Source organism: Piliocolobus tephrosceles, chromosome 11 (assembly GCF_002776525.5).
Source record: "Piliocolobus tephrosceles isolate RC106 chromosome 11, ASM277652v3, whole genome shotgun sequence".
In the NCBI taxonomy this organism is placed as follows: domain Eukaryota; kingdom Metazoa; phylum Chordata; class Mammalia; order Primates; family Cercopithecidae; genus Piliocolobus; species Piliocolobus tephrosceles.
In genome coordinates, this window is record NC_045444.1 from 18,136,098 (window position 1) to 18,158,436 (window position 22,339).

General features: G+C 43.2%; 1 protein-coding gene across 8 annotated transcripts in view; it reads left to right on the forward strand.

The window, feature by feature from the left end:
- The window catches only part of MGAT5 (alpha-1,6-mannosylglycoprotein 6-beta-N-acetylglucosaminyltransferase), a 340,494-nt gene that overhangs the window by 122,685 nt on the left and 195,470 nt on the right, over positions 1–22,339 (forward strand). For 2 of the 8 annotated variants that reach the window (XM_023193751.1, XM_023193756.1), the window contains exon 2: positions 6,939–7,318. In XM_023193751.1, the coding sequence (XP_023049519.1) occupies positions 7,078–7,318 (241 nt within the window). In that variant the 5' untranslated portion in view covers positions 6,939–7,077. Of the gene's footprint in view, positions 1–1,080; positions 1,102–1,154; positions 1,173–6,721; positions 6,811–6,833; positions 6,853–6,935; positions 7,319–22,339 lie in introns of those variants that run through there. The other 6 variants (XM_023193758.2, XM_023193759.1, XM_023193754.1 and 3 more) reach the window with 6 other exon arrangements.

The window sequence follows — 22,339 nt, forward strand, 5'->3', positions numbered from 1 at the left end:
GGGTAGTGATTTTTTGTCATATAATTTCATGTGAATAGATATATGGGCCTGAATTTTAAAAAATACATAAACTAGACCAGTACTGAGCATTAATTTTGTGACCAGTGAGGTGTGAATTTGAAGTTCAAACTCCAATGTATGGAGGTAGCCAGGGCGGTTTTGCTGAGTCTCTGCAGCATAAATTGATATGTATATTGATTGTCTCTAGTATCTTAGGATTTGGCATGTCAACTTCTTTTTGAAAAATGTTTAAAAACATTTTAAACAAAACCAAAAGTCAAATGAAACATTTGTGGAACCTCTGGAACATCTCTGTGAATGAATTTTTGATGTTCTTAGGAGCACAGTTTGAGAACCAATAACTCAGTTGCTCACCCCTCTTCCTCCAACTCTAACAGTGTTCTGTGGTTCTGGAACTTTCTCCATGTTATACATGCGGAAACTGAGATGGACACACTTAGGATCACACAATGCCAGTGGTAGAACAAGCTGCAGATCAAAGATTTTCAGGTTTTTGATGCAAGGTTCTCTCAGTTTCTCCTCGTCACCCTTTCAGGTGTTATTTCCGGTGATCTTCTCAGCATAACAGTGACAAGACAAGTAGCCTCCGAGAAAGGTTCCCTGGTGCTTTCCCCTCCATCCCTTGTCTTAGACATATTTTGTTTCTGTAATCTCACTGCCTTGCCCCCCTAGAATTTTTTTCTGGAGTGTTTTCCAGTTTTCTTCTCTGTTAATGCCTGACTGCCATCCTATCCACTTTAGTTTAACCCTGCCTCTTCAAGGGTTTCACTACTAAGGGTAAAATCTTGCAAAAGGTAAGGTGCAAATGTACTGTCAGAATGCGCAGGTTCTGTGGCTGATACCAGAAGGAGGTCTTGGAGATCTTTGCTAATTTGCATTTCTTCACCTCATTTCCACCATCCTGTCCTTTCATCTAGCAAACACTTAATGACCACCCTCTGTGTGCAAGGCATGGCAACTGCCGGCATTTCTTGTCTTTGGGGTCCTCACAGACCCCATAGGCGAGATGAAACAGGATAGTCCTGTAGAGCAAGGAAGGAGCACGAACTGCTGTGATTACGAGTATTCCACGGAAGGGGAGTGAGTACGAGTACTCCAAGGAAGGGGAGCTCCCCTCAGTCTAGGGAGCCCCTGGAGGCTTTATGCAGGAGGTGGGGTGAGATTGGAGGCTGGAGATGTGGGTGGGATTTTCCAAGGAAATTGGGTGGACACAGCCTAATAGACTTAGGATTTCTTGAAGGTTACTGTACAGGGTGAAGCTAAATACAGGCCCCCTAGCCACCATTTAAGGATGTCTATGAAGGAGCTCAGGTGGTACACAGAGAGGACAAAGAGGTCTGGGGACCACTAAGTTAAAGCAGCGCTGTCCTATGTGAATGTGGCACATGGGATGGTATTGTCCTGCAGGGCTACTGGAAGAGACCAAATCTCTGCTTGGGGCTGGCATTGCTTCTGAAGGGATGGGCTTTTCTGCCTTTGTTTATCCTCTGGTAAACAAAGGATATCAGGAGGCAGGCCCTTGTGTAAGAAATAGGGCCTCCAGGGATGTTGGATGGCCACTGGAGGAACTGCTTCGTTGGTCTGGTTCTCACTCCATTGGAACTGGGCTGCTGCTCAGTGTTCTCAGGTGGGTTGAGAAGTTGGCATTTGCCAGGAGCCTTCTGAAGGGAGGCCTGTGAGGTTGTGATCCAGAGTTATAAGAGCGCTCGTATGTGGTGAACTGTAAGTAGATCGCTGTGAGTTGCTTCTGTTGCTAGGCCCGTGGCCAGCCCTTAGTTCCTGCCCTGGTCTTGGCCGTGTTAGGCCCATGACGCTCATCTGCCTGCTCTAAGCCAAACTCCTCCTTTTCCCCATAGCTTTAGAGGTGGACTTTTTTTTTTTTTTTGAGATATGATACACATGTAATACCCATCCTCCCATTTAAAAGTGTACGACTCCATGACTTTTGGTATGTCCACAGCATTATACTCCCGTCACCACAATTTTTAGAACATTTTTGTTGCACCCTAGGAAAACCCTACACACCTAACCTATCAGCTCTCATTTCCTTCATTCTCCGTACCCCAGCCCTAAGCAAGTACTAATGTATTTTCTGCCTTTACAGATTTGCCTATTCTAGACATTTAATATAAATGGAATCATGCAATATGTGTTTTTTTGTGACTTTTTTTCGCTTAGTATAATGTTCTTAAGAGTCATCTATGTGTAGCATAATCAGTTCATTCCTTTTTATAGCCAGATAATATTTAATTGCATGGATATGGCAGTTTTGTTTCCTCAGTTGATGCACATTGGGCTGGTTTCACTTTTGTTTATTATGGATAATACTGCTGAGTATGGATAGTGCTGCTGAATACTTCTGTGTACAAGTTTTTGTGTAGACACGTATTTTCATTTCTCTTGGGAGAATTCCTAGAAGCAGAATTGTTTGGGTCATACGGTAACTCCATGTTTAACTATTTGAGGAACTGCCAGATTATTTCCCACACTGGCTGCGCCATTTAACATTCCCACCAGTGGTAGATGAGGGTTCCAATTTCTCCACATCTTCACCAACACTTGTTCTTATCTGTATGTCCTTATGAGTGTGAAGTTGGTATCTCATTGTGGTTTTGATTTGCATTTCCTCTAATGACTAATGATGTTAAGCATTTTTTCATGTGCTTTTTTTTTTGTTTTCAGGAGAATTGACACATTTCTTTGCCAGAGATCTCTGACCATCTTTAGAAAGGTGGAAGATGATTTTGTTGTGTTGAGGCGTGAGTGGGAAGGAGCAAGGTGATTGCTACCCTTTTAGGAAGTAGGAGGATAGAGGGAATGCATGTTGAAGTGGCTAGTTCTGCAAACAGACTTGGTGCAAACTTTTTTCTGGAGGTGAATTGATGAAGTCACAGCCATGAGCTGACGTTACTCTGGTTGGCAACAAGGTCTTCTGAGATCCACTGTATAGTCCCACTGTGCCCACTGGATGCACTTAGCTAGAGGGACCCAGCTGTTAGAAGGTCTGGAGATAGGCATCTTCTTAGCTCCGGCAACAACTTCTTGATCGCTGTTAGTCTGGGGCTTCCTCATTAATTGTCAGGTCATTCCTGATGATCCTCCTTGTCGTTTTGTGGCATCAAGACTCTCTGTGAGGATGGCTGTTCATTATCCTCCTTGTTGTCCACCTGTTACTGTGAGAGATAAGGGTGTCTCCTGAATAATGCTTTTGAAAAGTCTTAAGTTCTGTCATCTCAGTAGGAATTGTAGAGATGCATTCTGTGATTCTCTATGTGTGCTGTGTGTATGCTGATATCGTTTCTATCATTTCAAGCTCTAAGTCCCACTGGAGAAGAGAAGTTTCCTGACACTTCTATAGTCACTTAAAATCTGGGCCCTCCCTAATCAGAACTGTACTCTGAACTCCTCATAGGTAGGGATTTTCACTTCAAATTTGCATGTCTCTGAACTGGGATAATTTTACCTAGGCTGAGATTTTTTGGCCATCTCTTTGCCCCTGTGATACACCATCTGGATGTGTTGGACCCTCTCCAAGGCAAGGACGGAGAAGAAGCCTTCTACCTTCTAAGGAAGCCATCGTTCAGGTCCTAGCCCTTGATCTTTGTTTTAACTCCACAGTTTGAGCAGCCTATTTAGTAGGGTTAATTGAGGAAGTAGAGTGGGGCTTCCTGTCTGTAAGTGGACAGCTAATTCCTGCCAGTGATTCGGGCTCTTTACTAAAATAGTGAAAGAAAATCACCTTTTTTGATATAGTACCTCACTGGCTTGCCCTAGGAAAATTCCTTCAGCCCTGGGGTAAAATTAAGTAATGAGTATGGGTTATTTAAAAAAAAAAAAAAAGCCAGTTCCCAAGGAGCTAGGTGTAGCATCTAGTTCGTAATGTGGCTTTCAGAGTGTCAGCCCCTTTGGGTAGAAACTCCATCTTGTTCACTGTTCAGTCACCAGGGCCTGATGACAGCTCATGCTCAATATAGACTTGGAGCAGAGCGGAGTGGAGGAAGGAAAGAGGGCAGGTGCTGGTTGGTTGGCCTGCAGTTAGAAGGGCTGAACTAAGTCCTGTAGTGCCTTAGGTGACTTATTCACTTAGCAGATACTTTATTGTGCCACTGTGGTCAGTGCCTTTCTCTGGGAAGGTGTGTGTTGGGGGAGGGGCTTCCTAAAGTATGTCATGGAGTCACACATAGAAACTTTAAACAATCCAAGGTGGACCGTTGTTTTTAACTCGTAATACTGCTTTATTCCCTGTTTTAAAATGTTTTTAATTTGATACAATAATCACACATAATAATGGAGTACAATGTGAGATTCAATCCACATATACATTGTGAAATGATCAAATTAGGGTAGTTAGCATGCACATCACCCCCAAATAATTATCATTACTTTTGTGGTGAGAACACTTAAAATTGTCTCTTTTAGAAGTATACATTATTATTAACCATAGTCACCTTGCTGTGCAATAGAACACCAGAATTTATTCCTCCTAACTATAACTTTTTACCCACTGACCACTCCCTCCTCATCCCCTTCTCTCCTCCCCACCCCTGGTAACCACTGTTCTATTATCTCCTATGATACCAACTTTTTAGCGTCTGCATGTGAGATTGTACAGTATTTGCCTTTCTGTGCCTGGATTATTTTATTTAGCATAATGTCCTTCAGGTTTATCCCTGTTGCTGCAAAAGACAGAATTTCTCTCTTTTTTTCTGGTTCAATAGTATTCCATTGTCAAAAGTGTTGTAAGACTAGGAAAGGAACACTGCAGGCTGGAGCCCTGGAGAAAGTGGTCTGAGGCAGGTGGGACTGGAGCTGGGGTTTGGCAGACAGGCTGGGTTTGGTTGTCAGCATAATGGAGTGCACTCATGTGCCAGCTGGGTGGGAGGAGCAGCCGAGTGAAGACTGGGAAGCCCCTCAGGAAGCATGTGCAGGGTTTGTGGTGATGAGCAGACCAGCAGGTACGCAGGGGGAGAGGAGTGTGATGGGGCAGAGGAACTTATGTCATGATAGTATAAGACAGAAGTTGAGCCTCATTTTAATGGGCATTGTGGTGGTATTGTATAGTGATGGAATGTATGGGTCTGGAATCAGACTGCCTGGTCAAGGGCTCTGAAACTTAAGTGTGCATCAGAATCACCTCGAGGCTCGTTAAAGTGTAGGCTGCGGACCACATCTCCCCAGTTGCTGATTCAGTGGGTGTGGGTGGGGCCTGAAAATTCACATTTCTCACTGGCGATGCTGCCGTTACTGAGTTTGGGACCACATTTGGAGAACCACTGGTCTAGAATTGAGAGGTTGGCAAATCTTTTCTGTTAAGAGGTAGGTAGTAAATATTTTAGGCCTTGTGGGTTACATAGAGTATCAGTTACATATTTTTTATTGCTTTTCATGACCCATTAAGCATATACATATCATTGTCTGCCATATACAAACAGGCTGTTGGGGGAGTGAGGATAACATAGGGAAGGTGGGGCATGGTTTAATAACCCCTGGGCCATGCCTAGATGGTCAGTCCTCTGCCACATAGCTGGCTGACCTTCGCCAAGTTAATGCCCTGTTGCCTTTCTTTTCTCATGTTTCTCATAAAACAGAGATGATAATATTCATACTTCTTACCATACAGAACTTCTGAGGATTCAGTAAGCTAAGCCACAAAAGATTGTGTGTCACAGTGTCTGGGACATAGCTAGAATTTATAATTTATTTTTATTAATGGTAGTGCTACCAACTACTGGTTACTCGGTTGATAGGCAAGGGGAAAACAGTAAGAGGCAGACCAACAGTGATCCAGGGCTCTGAAAGCTAATTGCTTCAAGATCCTGCTACCATTTTCTTTTGGGCTGCTTGCAAAGAAGAACCCTTTAAAGCATATATGTACACTCTGAAGTACATCCTGGGTTAGTCCCTTATAAGGGATCGGGATCGTTGCTCAGTCTGTCCCTTGCGTGGCACTTAGAAAATGGCGCTGTTCGTAAGCTGACTGGTATTGGGCCCAGGACTCTGGCTGAAGGGATGGGCATACTGGTAACCATTTGCAACCTGTGCTTAGGTCCTACTTGTTGGAAGCCCTGATTGAGAAGAGTGGCCTGGTCTGTACTTGCATTAGATAGGATCTGGCTGCATTAATATTGAAACTACTCTGCCTTTTAATGTCTCATTTTGCCTCATGGTGGGAGTGAAAGTGAGAACCACAGAAAATCTGCCTGCCAGGTGTTCCACATTTCTTGTGCTACAGCACGCACCTGAGCAGTGAGGTATAGCTTTTCGTCATGTAGCTGGGAAAGTGGTACCCCCGCTTGTACCTCTGGCATATCTTCTCTGTGCTGGTGCACCTAGAGAGGTTGCCTGGTGGCCCTGAGAGAGCCATCTCATCTCTAAACACTGATAGTGAAAGCTGGCCATGCTCAAATAAGATGGAGCAATCTACCTTTTCCTTGTCTAGTTACCCCCAAGGGGACATCCACTTTCTTGCTCACCTCACCAGTTGCATGTTCTAGTCCTTGCCAGAAGCACATAATAATAACTTTGTAAGCTTAAGTTACAGGCACACAAAAGTGCCTGATGGTGATATGACTCCACCCTCTGCTTGGGTTTTTGCTGACATTCAGTGAAATATCCTTCCATCTCCTCCCCACCTTGCAAAACAAACTTCCTGTTTTGAATTTGGTCCAGGCTGGAACAGCCCCAATACACCTGTTAACACACGCAGACACACACTTCCCCCTTCATATTTGCTTAGCTTCTTGTTGCCTAGCCAGATTTCCCCTCAGCTTACAGATCCTGAATCATAAGGTAGTGAACTAGGAAATTTAAGAGTTGACATTTTACTTAGAGGTATTCAGGTGAAAACATGGCTTCTGGTTTATTTTGCTGTATTGTGCCATGACTACTTTGCTAATTCTTCTCCTCCTTCACAGCAGAATGGAAGTGAGGAAAGGCAATCAGCTGACCCAGGAGCCAGAGTGAGACCAGCAGACTCTCACACTCAACCTACACCATGAATTTGTGTCTATCTTCTACACATTAAGAGCCAAGGACAGGTGAAGTTGCTGGAGAACAATGGCTGTCTTTACTCCGTGGAAGTTGTCCTCTCAGAAGCTGGGCTTTTTCCTGGTGACTTTTGGCTTCATTTGGGGTATGATGCTTCTGCACTTTACCATCCAGCAGCGAACTCAGCCTGAAAGCAGCTCCATGCTGCGTGAGCAGATCCTGGACCTCAGCAAAAGGTACATCAAGGCACTGGCAGAAGAAAACAGGAATGTGGTGGATGGGCCATATGCTGGAGTCATGACAGCTTATGGTAAGCACTGTGTTTCTGGGACCTCTCCATTAAAGTGTGCCTTGGCCTTGAAATGGCCCTAGAAGCTCCCAGACATGGTCTTGTCATGGACTGACACTTGCCATTGCCTTTATAAACAGTGAATTGCACACAGAGAGGCATCTTTAGGAAATTAAAGCAATGCCATTTTCATTGTTCTGAGCTGGTGTATGCAGACACACTTTCCCCTGGAATCAATGGGTTAGGATAGTTAGGGCTCTATTGGTTGTGTTTGCAGCTAGCTCCTTCTTCCTGAGCACATTTCAGGAGCCATGTGATCTCATGTGGGAGTGAGCTCAGGGAATGCTGAAAAATATTCTCATCGTTCCCTAAACAAAACTTAATTAAGGCTGGTAGGGGTGAGGTGAAGAGGATGGGGAGGAATGGAAGCCAGTAAACTTAGAGCCAATTGTGTGCCTCCCTCCAGCCGATAAGTAGGACACTGGCACTCATCCTGGTGAGTTTTAATCTTTGTCTTCTTGAGGTTATGTTGCTCTTCTTCTTGCCCTTGTCTCTAATTGCCCTCACTTTGAAAGGAATCTTTGTGTACTTGTTGCTTTTTTTAAAAAGATTTTTTGTTCAGAATTATTTTTGAAATCATAAAGAGTAAAAAGATACACATATGGAATGTAACTTATTTTTCTTTTATGTTTAATATAGAAAAAGTTGGAAGCTGTAGACAAGCAAAAAAAGAAAAAAATTACACATAAGTCTACTACTCCAGGCAATAACCACAATTAACATTTCAGTGTGTATTTTTCTGATATTCTGCGTATACACACACAAATATATATATATACACAAATACTTACAAAAAAATTGCAAATGGAATTTTGATTATGCTGTGTTTTGCAGAGCAGAATTGGTCTGTAGCAGATGACCTGTTGTTGAGTGAAAGAGTCTGATCATTGAATTGAGGTTTCAGTGGTCTCACTGAAGTGGTCTCCATGATAGTATAGATGAGATACAAGAATGGAGTTAGGTGAGGTGGAGAAAGTGGAGTTCTGTTTTGTGACCCACTCAAGGAAGGTGCCCTGAAGTATGCAGAGTTCAAATCGTGATTCCCAAAAATGTGCAGCAACAGTTCAGTGCAGATTGAGTTCAGACACAGGAAATCATACTCAGTTATACATGTACTTTTTTCTTCCCAAAAGGGGAAAAAAACTTGTTTGTAAAAATATGTAAAATTTTACACACACGTGTGTGTGTGTGTGTGTGTGTGTGTATTTATTAGAAGATGCTTCTAAGGAACATTGTAGAAATTCTTTTTAGTTCTTACTATGTAAATAATCATACTCTCTGCTTTTAATCTGTTAAAAGTGTAGGCATTGGCTTTTAATATATCTAAATAAAATGGTACCTTTTTGGAACTGATGGCTTTAAAAAATGGGATTCAACTGTGGGAACTTACACTGAAAAAACAACTAGGTAGTTTTTCCTAGAGTTGCATTTTAAAATTGCTCTTTGACTCACACTTCTGTAACGTTTCCAGTGTAGTTTAGATAAACCAACAGAAAATAAAGCTGATTGTCACCATTAGTGTTACCAATGTATATAACATAGCAGGTAACACAGGTACAGTTTTAAAGTTTCTGGTTGTATGCATTTCATGTTATAGCTTTGAAGGGAAAGAGTTACAGCTCGGTGGTAATTTTCTCTTGTTTCTCTTAGTCTGTCAAACCTTTTCTGTGGCCAAGAAGCTCCACAAATAGCAAATTTGTAGGCTTTAAATTTCTCCAGTTGTTTTGGCTGTTTTTATTTCTTGTGTACTGCTAAAAATCTCATAGGGAAGGCTTCCCTACTTAAGGACAATAATTTGGTCTTAGCTTTTCAGCCTCACAGAGATATTATTTTTTAAGTTACAAAAAATTCCAGAATAGACTGTTAGAATTTCAGCCACCTTATATGCCTGTAATCATAGGACTTTGCATCTCAAAGAAACTGTAGAAATTATTCATTCCAACTTACTTTTGTAGATGAACCTTAGCAAAATAATTTGTCTTTTTCTCAAAAACAGCAAAGAAACAATCAAACAGGTCACATGAACAACTCTAACTCACACTGCTAGTTTTCTCTTTCTTCTAATCAACTTTAACATATCAAAGTGGTTTTGGGAGCTGAGTTTCTGGAATTTAATTGGACTTGTATGCATGTGCTTGAGGTATTGGGGGTTATCACATGGTGAGATCCTACTAAGACACAGTGTCTCATTTGGTGCTATTGACATTTTGGTCTAAATAGGTCTTGATTGTAGATAGGATATCAGCAGCATCTCTGGGGTCTCTACCCACTAGATGCCAGTAACAGCTCCCTAGTTGTGACAGTCAAAATGTCTTTAGACATGTGATAATTGTCCCCTTCCTGCCACCTTGGAGAACTGTACTAAGAGTGGAAACCACAAACGCCATCTGACATCATCTTTTTAAGGATGTTATCAAGCAGATAACTGGTTTTAGGTTTTTTGTTTGTTTCTGAGATAGTGTCTTGCTTTGTTGCCCAGGCTGGAATGCAATGGTATGATCTTGGCTCACTGCAACCTCCGCTTCCCAGGTTCAAGCCTCAGCCTCCAGAGTAGCTGGGATTACAGGCACACACCACCACGCCCAGCTGCTTGTTGTATTTTTAGTAGAGATGGGGTTTCACCATGTTGGCCAGGCTGGTCTCGGACACCTGACCTCAGGTGGTCCGCCCGCCTTGACCTCCCAAAGTGCTGGGATTATAGGTGTGAGCCACTGTGCATGGCCTGATTTTAGTTATTTTAAACTTGAAAGCCTAGGCTTCCCCCTGGTTTCCAGTTCTGGCACCAACAATTTGGATTAAACGAGAGGATCGTACTAGGGATTAGTATAGTCTAGGGCCAGTCCTAGAAGCTGGAGAGCCATTCTGATGACATATGCTTCCCTTGGAATCTGTCAGTATCAGTAACATTGTGTGACATGCAGGCAGCCCTGGCAGTTAATGTCACATGGTGGTGCAGAGACTGTAGGATTCTTAGTGGTGTAGCTGGGCTGGCAGAACAGTGTTGGGGATGCATGGGCCATTAGTTTGCAGTCTCTTTTTTGCCATAAATGCAGCCTATGTGCAGTGTACTGCCTACACCTCTGCTTTGAAAGAGTGAAGAGTTGATCCTGTATGGCTGGGATTTGTGTCTGGTTTAAATGAATCCAGCAAAATGAAGAAAAAAATTCCTTCTTTCTCTCATCTCCATATTGGTATAATCAGAGGCTCTCAGGATAAATGGGTCTACAGTAGGTATTTGAGGGATTGTAGTAGCTGATTTTAGATGATTGCTGATTTATTAGAATTTCTGGTTAGAGATTCCAGGGCAGCAGGGCTCGGTGAACTATGACCTGTGCTCTAAATTCAGGACCTTTGTCTGATTGTGTAAATAGTTTTATTGGAACACCTCCACTCCCACTTGTTCGTAACAAATGCAATAACAGATAAACATGATAATTCCAGTATTTATTTCATCATACATCTGAAACATTCTGAATCCATCGATCAGCAGTCACCATAGTTACTCTAAATACTCATCTGATCAAGTTCCTTATTGATTCAGCTACTTCCCAGGACTCCCATGGTCTAAGGCAGAGTCATCAAACCATGGCCTATGGGCCAAGTCTTCCTTGGTGCCTGTGTTTGTAAAGAAAACCATGCCCATTTGATTATATGCAGTCTGGCTGCTTTTGCACTATAGTGGCAAAGTTGAGTAGTTGTCATACAGACTGCAAAGCCTAAATATTTACTGTCTGGTTCTTTACCAAAAATGTTTATCAGTCTCTGACCTCGATAATCTTTTGGTGAGTCTATCTACTGGATTTTGTGGGTATGTGTGTGTCCCAAGTCTCTTTCACGCTTGTGTTTGGATTCACTCACGACATCTTCATAAGGTGCACATATATAAATGCAGCATTTCTCTAACCTCTGAAAATGCTTCTTCTAAGTGGCAGGTCAAGAGTTGTAGTGGTTAGGAGCATGGGTTTTGGAGCCAACTGGTTTGTCTTTGCCACATCCTGCCTGCATGACTTAGGCCCTAGAAGCACAAAACTGCTTTAAAGTGGGGTGTCAGTGCCTCTCACCAAGGACTGTGAGACATGAGCAAGGTGCTGTGTGTCAGGTGCCTGACATTGTGTGCTTATTGTTGGCTGTTAGTGTGGCTTGTGACTAGTACTCAAACAATAATAGAACTTGAAGAATGTCTTCCCTGCCCCAACCCATCCTTGTTTTGGTGATTTCAAAAGAGACTTCTGAACTTCTTTTGGATTTGGCAACTCCAAAGTGATACCCGGAAGATCTCTTGGGCAGCCCGTGTGGAACATTCAGTGCATTTGTTATTGGAGTGTGGAGGGCTTTTCTGTGTATTACTCTGTCAGTCTAGAGAGGAGTGTGTTGGCTTTCGCCTCCCAGGCAAGTGTAGAGCCAGAGCCCTCTGCAGGTCAGCCCCATCTGCATCTCCCAGCCAGTGTGGCAGGGGCCATGCCTGCCAGTGACGTCTCGGGAATTGTGTCATGGATGGTGCCACTCACCCGAGTCAATGCGATTCTTGTTTCTGAGGTGAATTGATCTCTGTCTCCAACAGCCTGACCCAAATTCTGATCCTTAGTGATACCTCTTATCTAACTGCACAGACCCGGTCCGCTTGTGTTCTCTAATGAACAGTAATGGAAACCTGAGGCGAGGTGACATTTCCCCTCATGGTCCATCCACACCTTGTTAACCCTGGCTTCTCTGGGCTGGGGCACTGTCCTAGAAAAGCTGCCAGCTCAGGCTCAAGCAGCTGTGGGCTCCCAGTTACTCTCCGCCGACCCCCATCCCACTTGCCTGCTGCCTGATTCCTCCTTGACCTCCCGGTTCTGTGTGCCTGCTCTTCCCTACCTTCTGCCTGTCTCCTGGTTCCCTGAGCTTTTTAGTCCTAGACTGGCCCTTTGGCTTCTGTTTTTTAAGCCTGGTCCTTCAGGAAATGTGTGTCATTGGCTGGACTATCCCCCACATTTTGTGCATGCAGTGAGAAACAGACAGACAAAGGCCCTGCTCTCATAGATGCTTTGTTATCTTTGGAAGGAAGAAATAATAAACAAGAGAAAGTGAGATAGCAGAGTACATTCCAGGAAGAGAAATGGGGATAGTATTTAAAATATCTGAGGGGTGGCCGGGTACGGTGGCTGATGCCTGTAATCCCAGCACTTTGGGAGGCCGAGGCGGGTGGATTACAAGGTCAGGAGATCGAGACCATCCTGGCTAACACGGTGAAACCCCGTCTCTACTAAAAATACAAAAAACGTAGCCGGGCATGGTGGCGGGCGCCTGTAGTCCCAGCTACTCAGGAGGCTGAGGCAGGAGAATGGTGTGAACCTGGGAGGCGGAGCTTGTAGTGAGCCGAGATTGTGCCACTGCACTCCAGCCTGGGTGACAGAGCGAGACTCCGTCTCAAAAAATAAATAAAATAAACAAATAAATAAATAATAAAAAATATCTGAGGGACTACTTTGCACTGGAAGGTCACCTCTCTCTCTGGAGGTAACTTTTAACCAAATGACACAAAGGAGCAGCCAGGTACAGTGGAAAGAGAGGTGGAGGCAGAGCATGCCAGGGAGAAGGCATGGTGTGTGCTAGGCCCTAAGGCCAGCATATGCACTCCAGAGTAGAAGGGAGGCCACTGTAGCTAGAACAAAGTGAGCAAGGAGTGGCATGGAAGGTGTTTGAGGCGGTGAGAAGCCAGCAGCTCATGCAGAGCCCTGTAGGCTGTGACTTCTGGTATCAGTATGGATGTTCTTATGTGGAAACCAGACCTTGACCTCACCCTATAGTTCACTGCTTTCTCTGTGGGAGGAAGGAAGTTTTTTCCTTAAGGAGGCACACACCGGGGTTGGAGAACCAGCATAGGGCTTTTGGTTGCTGGTTGGGGGCAGTGGAGAGGTAACTGCAGTGGGCTTCTGATTGACCCTCATTGGCTTAGGATGCTGTATCTAAGATGTTAACACCATTTAGGACTGCTGAAGATTGCTCTGAAAGGTTAGCAGCTGCTGTGTGTTGCAGATCCAGATAATGTTCCGAGATTCGAATGAGACCTTTTGCAAGTGTTGCCTTCCACCTCTCTTGTGAAAAAGGAATAAAAACAGGTTGGCTTTCATTAAAGATGCAAGCATGTAGAGGGTTTTTTAGTTTTTTTTTTTTTCCTCACTTTTCTTTTGTGTCTCTCTTCCTACAAATAGGGAAATATGGTCAAGGAACAGGAATGGTTTCTTTTCTTTCTTTCTTTCTTTCTTTCTTTTTGAGGACTGGGACTGTTGTGGGATAATGTGGAAAATCACTGCTGCCAAAGTAGAAATTCCCTGCCCTTGAGGGAAATGCACTGTTCTTGGAGTGAAACTGGTAGGGAAAAAAATAGCTGGGCTGTTTGGTGTGTCTGAGAAGGCTTTAGTTACTCTATGGTGACGTGGCTGATGTGATTAAAGAAAGGGCTTTTTGGTTTACAAAGCTTGGAACCTAAAAATGGGCCTCTCTGTGGCTTGGGACTTTTCCAGCCATCCTGTGGTAGAGTCCAGCCTGCCCAGTATCCTCATCAAAGTCAGGCCAAGTTCATAAGCACACCCAGGCCAGTCAAAAGGTCTGAGGAAGACCTTGGGAATGTTTTAGACAGGAGAAGTAAACTCAGAATAAGGGGCTCATTCCTCTACTCCTCAGTCATTAAAGACCCTTTCTTTCATGCAGCACCACTACTTCAAGTCTGGATTGAGGAGGCATTGCAGCACATGTGTGGGGTTGGAGTCTGCCATTGCCATGTTCAAATGATAAGGCTCAGAATGTCTTGTCTTACCTGGCGGCCATAGCTCTCTATGACCCTCTGCTTCTTCCCAACTGTGTCCTGGTGCTCTTTTGCTGTCAGAAGTGCTTGGGCAGACCTCATGCTGCTGCGGACACCCTAAAAAGCTCCGCACCCTCTCAAGTCTACTAAGGCATGGTGGCTGTCTTCTAGGACAAGACTGTTGCATGGTGGTTGGGCATTCACCTGTCTCTGCGCCTCTGCATTTGCTCTCCCCCACCCCTTGCTCTCTTCCTTCTTTGTTTGTAAATAAAATTTGTTAGAACACAGCCATGCCCATTCCTTCTGTTTCAGAGAAGTTAGCCTTCCCTCTGTCACAGGAGGGCCCAAGCCCACTGTTACTCTCATTCTTTATAACACTCAAGCTACTTAGCATCAAGTATGTGTTGTATGAGCTGATTGTGTGTCTCTCCCGCTTACAATGTAAGTTCTGAAAGAGCAGGGACTTTGGTCTGTTTTGTTCCCCGCTGTGCCCCAGAACGTAGTACCTTTTGCCTGGCACATAGTAGGAGCCATGAATGAATAGCAGCAGCCCCTGGCGAAACTCTGTGATGTTCTGTGTGGTACAGTTACAGCTGGGACTCATTTGAAAATTACAGTAATGTTTTTAGTGAAGCAGGAAATGAGAAGAAATTCCCTATGGGCTCTGCATCTAAGAGGCTCCAAGTAGCTATTATGCATGATCCTGACATGGAAACTATTGTTTATTCTGGAAGGTAGTTAGTGTTTCTGTTGGAGGGATAGAACACGTTGTGTTCCTTACTGATGTGTGACCTTGAACAAGTCACCGATCATCTTAAAGCTTACTTCCTCTTTTGTAAAACAGACAGTATAATACACTTAACCTCATAGGCTTGTTGTGAGGATTACAAATGACAAAGTTTATTAAGGCACTTAGATTGACTTAGATTATTCTTGTACTTTTTTTTTTTTTGGTGTTTTTGTTTTATTTTTGTTTTGTCTTGTTTTGGAGATAGTCTTGCTGTGTCACAAAGGCTGAAGTACAGTAGTGTGATCATGGCTCTAGCAACCTCCGCCTCCCAGACTCAAGCCTTATGCCCACCTCAGCCTCCAGAGTGTAGGCATGTGCCACCATGCTAGGCTAATTTAAAACAAAAAAGTTATTTTTTCTAAAGATGGAATCTCACTGTGTTGCCCAGGCTGGTCTCAAACTCCTGGCCTCAAGTGATTCTCCCACCTCGGCTTCCCAAAGTGCTGGGATTACAGGTGTGAGCCACTGTGCCCAACTAGTACTTAATCAAAGTGCATTCTTTCCTATTAGTTATCACTAACTCTGACTTGAATGTACCTGCATCTGTTACCACCCAGCCATAACTGTTCATGTAGATCTGACACTGTTCATTCATTTGAACACAGGGCTTCAGCAACCTGTTTATGTAGCTGTTCTTAGCATTTACAGGGGTAGAACCTGACCAGATGTGAGAGGAAATATGCTCTGTTTCAGAAGAGGTGAGGCTTGCCACCACCCTCCCAAACTAGGAGATGTGGTTGTCATTGCCCTCTTCAAAAGATACAGTTTTCCTCTGTGGCCTGTAAGATAAGCTGGGTGTGGCCAAGTTCACCTTTGTATCTAATCAGGGCATTGGTGGCGGTGGTGTTTCTGGCATGGTACAGTGAGCAGGAAGGAGTAGTGTACAAGGCCACCCTTTCCAAGAAGCTGCGGGCCCTGGCGTCAGGTGGGGGACAATGGATGACAATAGGCTTGACCTCTCACCACTTCTCTGATTCCTTACCTTTTCTATAAGAAAGGCTACAAGTCTTTGTTTCTATTCCATGCAGCTGGCTACGTGTTAGGAAAATTCAGAGAATAGCCTAAGAACTCTATTCTGGATGTTAACAGATTCCATAAAGCCCTTAATATCATCAATAGGCCTAGATAGGATCCTTTACCAGATTCCAATGCATGGAAATTTCCTCGATAGTAATGACACCTTCTGCATCACCTTAGGAAAAACATTCGCTTCTGGGCAGAAGTTCTGGTGAAATCTTGAATCTGTAGTTCTAACTCAGAAGAGAAGGCTAGTCGGTGTTGCCGAGCATCTGAGCTGCTCTTTGACTTTGTGATAATTGTTTTATGCCCTTTTGTGTACAGAATCTGCTGCCTGGGACAACTGCAGGGTGGAAGCCACCTTTGTCAGTTCAGGAGCAGGCAAATTATCCACCATGTGGCTTTAAAATTCAAATGAGATAAGGCAGTAAGGGTCACTAAGATGTTTCTGGTGGGTAATGCCTTACATGACTTTAGGGTACTGGTGGCACTATCTTTGATTTCTTTTTTTTTTCTTTTTCTTTTTTTTTTGAGACGGAGTCTCACTCTGTCACCCAGGCTGGAGTGCGGTGGCCGGATCTCAGCTCACTGCAAGCTCCGCCTCCCGGGTTCACGCCGTTCTCCTGCCTCAGCCTCCTGAGTAGCTGGGACTACAGGCACCCGCTACCTCGCCCGGCTAGTTTTTTGTATTTTTTAGTAGAGACGGGATTTCACCGTATTAGCCAGGATGATCTCGATCTCCTGACCTTGTGATCCGCCCGTCTTGGCCTCCCAAAGTGCTGGGATTACAGGCTTGAGCCAGCGCGCCCTGCTATCTTTGATTCTTAAGAGCACAATTCATGTACTATGTATATATATTTAAAATAACACTTAATGCCTTTGTGACTTTGAAAATAATGTGAATTTTTATGTAAAATTAGAGCATATGAGGAAGTATGGAGATGAGTAAAGAATAAATATACTCATTACCTCTAAGTGCAGATCTTACCCGATAAAACTGATTACCTTTTTTTCTTTAAAAAAAAAATGTGATACGTACATGTGTGTATATGTGTCTATATGTACATGAATATATGCTTTTTTTAAAATTAAGATACTGCATTTCCTTATGCCATTAGGTATTTTTGATGACTGTACACTTTTCCTTTTTTATCCATCCACTTAATATTTATTGAACTCCTGATATTAATAGCTAGTAGCCATAAACAGAGATGACGAGCAGACTTGGTCTCTGCCCTAAGTTTACAGTTGAGTGATTTATTCTATCTTATGAATGGCTGACATAATGTAATTTAATCTTTTTGTTGTGTGTTTGGGTAATTTCCAGTTCTTATCTGTAATAACACTATTTTATAAATAACACTGCTTTGAATGTCCTTGTACATAATAAATGGACTCTATTTGGGTCATTACTGTAACTCTGTTATCTTTCTGTGGAAAGGTCACTCTAAAATTAATTTAAAAATATATAATTGATGAAACTTGACATTCCTGACAGTCGATGGAAATAAGAGGTTGAGGTTAATTCTTTTTTCATTAGCACCTTCCTTTCTCATTAACGCCCTGTCTTTGCCGGTTTCTCCAGAGCAGCAAGTGAAGCTGCTCTGTGGCTCTGTTGTTCATGCTCTGCCTCTCGGGCAGCCATGGTGAAAAGGGATTTGATTTAGGAGCAGGCACAGATGTAAATTATTTTTGGCAGTTCAGATGTAAGACCTTGCTCATTGCATAGTTGGTTTTGTGCCATAGTATCATGGCAGCCGCACCTTCACAGTAGATGTCAACCTTGGCTGTGCCCCAATCCTTGATGGACTCTGCAGATCTGGATTTAGTGCATTGAAGATGCAACCTGGTAGCTCTGCACAAAGTGAGTCTGATGCACAGCAGGGCTAAGAACCACTGCTTTAGAAGCATGTTCCAGGAAAAATGGGGTGGTGGACAGCACAGCTCCCAAGCATGGCTGTTTTTGATAATTCCTCAAATATGGATTGATTTTGATGATCTGGGAAATGAAGGTTTACCTCGCTGTCTCGCATTATTAGCTGATAGATCTATAAACCTTATTCCACCAGTAGGGCCCTCCTTTCTATTGAGATCCATCCATCTCCTTGAATTCCAGAGATGGAGAAAAGTGTGACTTGCAGTTATAGCTCCTTGGCTGTCTGCTCAAGGATGTGTCTGTCAGCCCCTTCCAGTCACTTCTTACCCATTAATGCCATGGCTTCCTGGAAATGAAAACTTAACAGAAGCTGTCAAATAACCTGTTCCAGTGCAGTTTAATCGACCTTACCATTTATCAAAGAATGCCGGCATGATAGAAACCAAAGCCTACTTTCCCCAGAGAGACATTTTAAATGTTTTTCAACTACTTTGATCTCATCTACATCATGTACAGTAAGTTTTAGGAATGCAGAATTGCAGTAGTAATGTTGGGATTACATTTTTATTGTGAAGGCTTTGAACCACAAACAAAATTTTAAAAGCTCATTAGTAATTGAAAATGATAATCTTGCTGAGGACGCATTTTATGACTATAATAACTATAAGACACAATGAAATATTAAAATATTATACAAGAATTCGGAGTAATATTGTTCTTTTTTTCTTTTTTTTATTTTTCTTTAATTTTTTTTTATTTTTTATTATTATTATACTTTAAGTTCTAGGGTACATGTGCATAACGTGCAGGTTTGTTACATATGTATACTTGTGCCATGTTGGTGTGCTGCACCCATCAACTCGTCAGCACCCATCAACTCGTCATTTACATCAGGTATAACTCCCAATGCAATCCCTCCCCCCTCCCCCCTCCCCATGATAGGCCCCGGTGTGTGATGTTCCCCTTCCGGAGTCTAAGTGATCTCATTGTTCAGTTCCCACCTATGAGTGAGAACATGTGGTGTTTGGTTTTCTGTTCTTGAGATAGTTTGCTAAGACTGATGGTTTCCAGCTGCATCCATGTCCCTACAAAGGACACAAACTCATCCTTTCTTATGGCTGCATAGTATTCCATGGTGTATATGTGCCACATTTTCTTAATCCAGTCTGTCACTGATGGACATTTGGGTTGATTCCAAGTCTTTGCTATTGTGAATAGTGCCGCAATAAACATACGTGTACATGTGTCTTTATAGCAGCATGATTTATAATCCTTTGGGTATATACCCAGTAATGGGATGGCTGGGTCATATGGTACATCTAGCTCTAGATCCTTGAGGAATCGCCATACTGTTTTCCATAATGGTTGAACTAGTTTACAATCCCACCAACAGTGTAAAAGTGTTCCTATTTCTGCACATCCTCTCCAGCACCTGTTGTTTCCTGACTTTTGAATGATTGCCATTCTAACTGGTGTGAGATGGTATCTCATTGTGATTTTGATTTGCATTTCTCTGATGGCCAGTGATGGTGAGCATTCTTTCATGTGTCTGTTGGCTGTATGAATGTCTTCTTTTGAGAAATGTCTGTTCATATCCTTTGCCCACTTTTTGATGGGGTTGTTTGTTTTTTTCTTGTAAATTTGTTTGAGTTCTTTGTAGGTTCTGGATATTAGCCCTTTGTCAGATGAGTAGATTGCAAAAATTTTCTCCCATTCTGTAGGTTGCCTGTTCACTCTGATGGTAGTTTCTTTTGCTGTGCAGAAGCTCTTTAGTTTAATTAGATCCCATTTGTCAATTTTGGCTTTTGCTGCCGTTGCTTTTGGTGTTTTAGACATGAAGTCCTTGCCCGTGCCTATGTCCTGAATGGTACTACCTAGGTTTTCTTCTAGGGTTTTTATGGTATGTTCTTTCATTTTTATTAAACTATAGAAATTCTTTGTACAGTTGTAGTGAATAAAAGGGTTACCATTAGGATTAAAACACAAATGGACCGGCGCAGCGGCTCACACCTGTAATCCAAGCACTGTGGGAGGCTGAGGCGGGGGTGGATCACGAGGTCAGGAGTTCGAGACCAGCCTGACTAACATGGTGAAACCCCATCTCTACTAAAACTACAAAAATTAGTTGGGCATGGTGGTGCCTGTAATCCCAACTACTCAGGAAGCTGAGGCAGGAGAATCACTTGAACCCAGGAGACGGAGGTTGCAGTGAGCTGAGATCATGCCACTGCACTCCACCCTTGGCCACAGAGCAAGACTCCATCTCAAAAAAAAAAAAAAGAGTAAAACACAAACAAAAAAACTGTTATTTCTTTTTTAATTTTATTTTATTGTATTGTATTTTAGATGGAGTATTGCTCTGACTGTGTTACCCAGGCTGGAGTGTAGCAGTACGATCTTCGTTCACTGCAGCCTCCGCTACCGGGGTTTAAGTGATTCTCCTGCCTCGGCTTTCCGAGTAGCTGAGACTACAGGCACACGCCACCACGCCCAGCTAATTTTTGTATTTTTAGTAGAGACGGGGTTTTCACCACGTTGGCCAGGTTGGTCTCGAGCTCCTGACCTCAGGTGATCCACCTGTCTCGGCCTCCCAAAGTGCTGGATTACAGGCATGAGCCACCATGTCAGCCTGTTATTTCTTTAAAATTGTGATAAAACTGTTAACAGTTTTTGGAGGTTTAACAGTAAAATACAAAGGTGCAAAATAATTTCATTGCCTGGAAACGTATAATTTATTGAACCTTGTGAGAGTACTATAGTTTCATTCATTCATTTGTTTACTTACATAACACATATTTAATGTGCCAAGCACTGCATAATGATACAGATATGGGCTTGGCATCATCTCTGTCATTGTTTTTTATTAACAACATCCTTAATCTTGGGTTGGCTGCTTTGAAATGGTGACTCAGGTAGCTGCTTGAGTTAAAAATGAACTTTTTTCTTTCATATTGGGAGAGAAAATATGCCTCCCCAGGTAAAGTGCTTAGAGAATTCAAGGTTTTTAGTAGCCTTGTATTCCATCTTCATTTTAAGGGAGAAGATATAGAAAGAGTCTTAATTTTAAAACAATCTTGGATCACTTGATGTATTTGGTAGTTGCCAGTGTCAGCTGGTGGATGTTTAGTGATACTGGGTCAGGTGACCAGAGTTGCCACAGGACAGGGACCTGAGTGAGTCTTAAGAGTGATTGGTATATGTTTTCCCATGAACACATGGCAAAATCCCAGAGGTTATTCTCTGACAAGTAGATTCAAGGGAAGCAAGTCAGAGATGGTTGCTGGTGGACAGGTCCGTTATAGTTCTTAAGAGGCGGTGCAGCATAGTGGGTAAGAGCCATCAGCCCTGGAACCAGACTGGGTTTGAGTCCTGGGTCTGTAATCACCTCTGCTAAATTATTTAGCCTCTCTGTGCTGTGATTTTTTTGTAAGAGGGGCATAGGGATGATCATATGCTCCTCAGATTGTCTTGGTAGGATTAAATGAATTAGTTCATTTAAAGTGCTCAGCACACTGCCTGGCATATAGAAAGTTCAGTAAGTAGAGGAGGTGATATCAGGGTGGCTGTGGTGATGGTGATCCCTCCTCCTCATCATGAATCCCCTTTTACACTCCATGTCACACAGTCACAGAAGGTCAATCTTTGGCAGATGGGGCCAACAAGAAATAGTAGGTCAGTTGTATTTACTAGTCACTGTAATTTGAGAACTGAGGGAGAATATCTTCTTAATTATAAGTGTGACAACTTCGTATCCTACCTAGAGTATGCTCCACTAATGCCTATCACCAGTAACAATGGATTGAGGACTGTGTCCAGTAGTCTGTTGAGAGCCCATCAGCATTGGCTCATGTTCTGTTAGCTCTCCCTTAGGGAGGAAGGCAGAATTCCCTCACTGCAACTTTCCATTGTATTTGTAGCAGTCCCTCCAGTGAATGGAAGTCACACATGATGCAGGTTCATTCAGTGGGCATTTCCTATCCTGTAACCCCTCTATCACAGTTCTCTCTCCATGTCTTCACAGAGGGGCAGTGGGGAATACAGAGGGTTTGAGAGAATGCACCTAATTCAGGGGTTCTCAAATGAGGGCAGTTTTGTCCCTCCAAGGAATATTTGGCAGTGTCTGTGGACGTTTTTGATTGCCACACCTGGAGAATTGCTGCTGTCATTCAGGGAGTAGAGACCAGGGATGCTGCTAAACATCCTACAATGCAAGGACAGTCACCACGACAAAGAATTACCTGGCCCAAAGTGTCAGTAGTGCCGAGGTTGAGAAATCCTGAGTTAAGTCACGCTAGAGGGCCAGGGCTTCTGTGCTTGGCCAACTACAGTTACCGGTGATAGTTAAATGCTATTCTAGATCGTATTCGGATTCTAGCTGGCTTGATGACACAGGCTCTAGGCAAAGAGGCTGAAATGAAAAGAAATACTGAGGAGTATTTCTTTATACTGAACATTGCCCCTTCTCGCTGGCACGACTGCCCCCTTCTGCGTGGCTGGCCTCTGGCACTCTTC